Below are 4149 nucleotides of genomic sequence, written 5' to 3' on the forward strand. Positions count from 1 at the left end.
ATTTTACTCTGGAAACTGTTTTTAACTCCCTTAATTAATTGTAGCACTTTAAGATTTATTTTTGAAATGTAAAGGGCATTATAAATAAAATGTATTATTATTATTACTTACGTTGATGAGATTTATTATCTACCTAAGGTATTAAAATTTGGTATTGAATCAGGAGGCATTTTTTTTATACTCGATACTAAGGAGGCAATTTGGTCGGTGCCTGAATAGGATCAAATTTGGTACTCAGCCCAACACACCTGCACTTCTGGATGCAAGACAATTACAAACTACCACTTAACCTTTGTCTTTAAATTCGAAGATTACTGTAAAAAACGTTGGCAATTTGTTTTGATATTTGTTACTGTCAAAGGAATCTTCAGGCATGTAATCCACCTGACACTTGTTAACCTTCAGGTGCGAAAACGTTCCGGTGAATTCATCTGTGCTCCCTCCGTCCCCGGAGCGGCCCTCATCAATGTGGCTGACCTGATGCAGCGCTGGACCAGTGATCAGTTTGTCTCTGTGGTAAGTGGAGAGAAACTTTTTGAAGATGTATATCACATCTTAATAAAGATGCTTCGGTGATTTGTTTTACAACGATATGAGAATGACTTGAAAACAACAATAAAAAAAATGTAAAAGAAAAATTAATTATGTGCATGGGATTTAACAAGACAAGTTCAAGGCCTAACTGGTCTACAAGAGGTCCTCCTTTTGCTTGTGAAGATGTCGGCCAAGTAAAAGTGATTAATAGAATTACAAAGCCCTGTTCAAGGTCCCATGTTGTAAAAAGTGAGATTTCCACGTCTTTTAAAAAAAATTCTAAAACAAGTCGAGTTGCTATGTTATAAATATTTTTGAAACTATCAAAACGCCCAATCCACACAGCCCGTTTTTAGAAACGATACGTTTAATTAAGCCGTCTAGACTTATGTACAGTAGTGATTTCACAACTATACTATATATATGTGTATGTGTGTGTATATTTACTATGTATGTATGTATATTTGTGTGTAGAAAGTGCAGCAACAGTGTTGTTACGGTCATTCCTCGGCTGCAATGACGGTGACATAGACTCAGAGGGCAAATTCGGAAGACCACGAAAACACGCCTTTTGGGGAGGGAGACTTAAAGAGACAGGCCCTAAAACGGAGCGTTTCAGAAAAAAGGCAAATACAGGTATATTTAGACAGACAGTATTTTTAACATTAAAGCATGTAAACATGTTCAGGTAGAAACTCCAAATACAAGTGTGAACCTTAAAAGGAGCTTAATATGGGACCTTTAAGAAATGCTAGGATGATACAAATCCCAGCATAATTAGGAGTGTAAAAGAAGAGAATTGTGCCGTAGGAAGGAAGAAATGTGGAATTTCAGCATGAATGTATTTTTAAATACTAATTTCAGTTGTCCCTTCTCCCTCAGGTCCACAGAGTTCTGCTGCCCCCTGCTGGAGACCCCAGTACACGTCAGTCTTTGGCTTTCTTCGTCCAGCCCGATGATGAGGCTCTGATCACCTGCTGCGACGGCTCCAACAAATACCCCCCAGTTACAGGAGGCGACTACCTCACGGAGCGCTTTAACGCCTCGTATGGAAACTGAATCTCTACCCCCCCCCCTATTCTGTAGAAAACAAGCAGCCAGTGTAGGAACCTAGAATGGGAGTAACATGCTCCCTTCTTTTTGATCTTGTCAAAACTCTTGCTTGCTGCATTTTGAACTAGTTGGAGACAAGACTTGGTGATACCAATATATCACAACTGGTTGCAATAATCAAGGCGGGAAGCTATAAAGGTATTATTATTAGACAGTTTTTAATTGTTAAGTGTTTACTTCATGGTCCTAAAATTACAACCTACAAATTGATTGATTCAAACCAGGAATGTATTCATGTTTTGTCATCAAGTTAGTTTTGTCTAAAATAACCAATATGTCACTATAGATCCCACACTCTTTTTACATTTTAAATTGAATGGTGTCAGTGAGCTAAGGTTTATGACTAAAAGAGAGACAAACCTGAAACCTGCAAGCTCATTTGTTTTATTCACATTCAAACCTTGTACAGCTTAATGAATTTCTCACACAGGAGAATTTATTTAAAGGGACATAATAACCCGTCTATTGCACCTCAATTGCTCAAAAGATTACTTATCTTTGAGACCTTATTCGATCTCTGAGCTGTTGTATTAATCTATAATGCACATAGTTTTAACCATGTGACTCTATCTGTAATTTAATGAAAGTTTCCCATCACCTATGAGAGAGACAAGGCCCAATTCAACCTGCTGCAGTTTCATTACAGTGGCGTAGAGAATAAATAAATAAAAGAAAGAAGAAAAAAAAAAAATCACCGATATTAACACACACACAGTCACGGTACACATAAAACCACTTTGGAATCCATACAATTGTCATTCTAACACCAGCACAATTATATTAAATTAAAAGATTTAAATATGTAATGTATATCTGTAAACTAAATATGTTCTTCAATCATCTGGTCGACAGGACATATGTATTTTATATTGGTATAAACTTTGTAAAAAAAAAAAGAAGAGAGCTTGGGAAATTTTCACAAAGACTTTCACAACAAAAGGTCTGTAAAAACAACAACTAATTGATAGCTGATGATCATTTTTGGGTAACTGCTGCAGTCTGGAGCCCTGCCAACAGTAGAGGTATTAGAGAACAAAATTAACTGATTTTGAAATATTGTTGATAGTCTATGTTTTAAACCCACATAATATATACACGGTCCCATTTTAAAATGAAACCAGTATAAAAATTAACAAGACATAATGCAACTTAAAGAATTAAATATTTTATGGATCCAGAATATTTACTCTTCTAAGAAAATGTGAGGAATTGTCTAACTTATATTACTAAATGTAAATAGGACCATTTCAATCTTAAGATAGCAGCACTAAATAATATCTACAGTTAAGTTTGACATTCATACGCAATAATCAGCTCTCTTTAATGAAATAAATGAACCATTTTCAAAGTATTTCCTCTGAGAGACAGTGACAATGACCTACAGTGTGCACTAAACAAAACATTCACTTTTCCGGCTTTGCCGTTTCTCCCCAAAGCCCTTCCCCAGGAGAACAAAGTCCTTGCTGTGATAAAAGACCAAAACGACAAAAATAAAAGGGTTGATTGTTCACAAAATAACTGGACCAGCTCCACAATTCTGATTTATGCAGCCCAAATGGGCATAAGGGGCACTGGCACCAAAGCTGCAGCCTGAAATCAGATTTTCTTAAGTGCTCTTGATATTTGGGCACATTTTTCTCAAGTGGCGTTTTGAATATCCTAAACAAAACTGGAAACCTGGAATTATTACAAGGTCAACACACACATGCGCACTCACTGGCATCCATACAGTACACAGACTATTGAGGCCCGCTAAGAGTGTCCTGGCACTGGTACATCTGGCTGCTGGTGGCCAGGGGGCACTGGTTGACTATTTCCTGGTACAAATGGTGCTGGTTCACCTCCAGCTACAGCAGCGCTGGGCTCTGGAAAAAGAGAGTCATATTAGTACAAGTTAATGCGTGGCCTTTACATGACTGTGGAGCGAATCATTACAATCCTAGATGAGGACAATTGTCCCCTGCCCATTTGCAATTTCTCCTAATGGCAGCTGAGTGTTTGGAGGCTGCAGGGAAGCAGAAGTTGAAAATGTCTCAATACAGCAGCTTTAAAAGGGGCACTCCACGGGTATAGGGGTGCAAATATATCAACTCAATAGCGTGATCGCAGTATCACGTTGCTCAATATTATACTAGGTGTGCAAGATACATCTACTCAATATAGCAATATTAAATTAAAAGTGTTGCGGTCAGTATTTTATATATCTTGTGGAGCGCTGTGTCGCATAGTTGTGTTTGATTTAGAACCCACTTGAAATGCTATAATGGTCCAGTTTCATTGACTATTTACCGTGCCACTTGTTAGTGCACGTCAGCGCACAGGTCCACTAGTGACAAACCCTATGGTGTGTGCATATTTCAACAGAGTGACGGTGTAAGTGAAGAAATTGTACCAGTCCAATAGGAGTTAAAAAAAAGCCCCATATCCTCACAAACCCTTCACCATACATAGAGATTGGCATGGGATCCTTTCCATAAAATCATCTCTCAATGCAAATCAAAC

General features: G+C 37.8%; 2 protein-coding genes across 2 annotated transcripts in view; one reads left to right on the forward strand and one right to left on the reverse strand.

Annotated features, from left to right (window-relative positions):
- Positions 1-2339, forward strand: part of si:dkey-10o6.2 (2-oxoglutarate-dependent dioxygenase htyE) — a 5429-nt gene extending 3090 nt beyond the window's left edge. The window contains exons 6-7 of the mRNA XM_032522646.1: positions 406-516; positions 1417-2339. Of these exons, the coding sequence (XP_032378537.1) occupies positions 406-516; positions 1417-1593 (288 nt within the window). The 3' untranslated portion in view covers positions 1594-2339. The remainder of the gene's footprint in view (positions 1-405; positions 517-1416) is intronic.
- nucb2b (nucleobindin 2b) overlaps positions 2016-4149 on the reverse strand; it is a 10597-nt gene continuing 8463 nt past the window's right edge. Inside the window, exon 13 of the mRNA XM_032522630.1 lies at positions 2016-3512. Coding sequence (XP_032378521.1) covers positions 3400-3512 — 113 coding nt within the window. The 3' untranslated portion in view covers positions 2016-3399. The remainder of the gene's footprint in view (positions 3513-4149) is intronic.

This window comes from Etheostoma spectabile, chromosome 8, assembly GCF_008692095.1.
Source record: "Etheostoma spectabile isolate EspeVRDwgs_2016 chromosome 8, UIUC_Espe_1.0, whole genome shotgun sequence".
Lineage (NCBI taxonomy): Eukaryota > Metazoa > Chordata > Actinopteri > Perciformes > Percidae > Etheostoma > Etheostoma spectabile.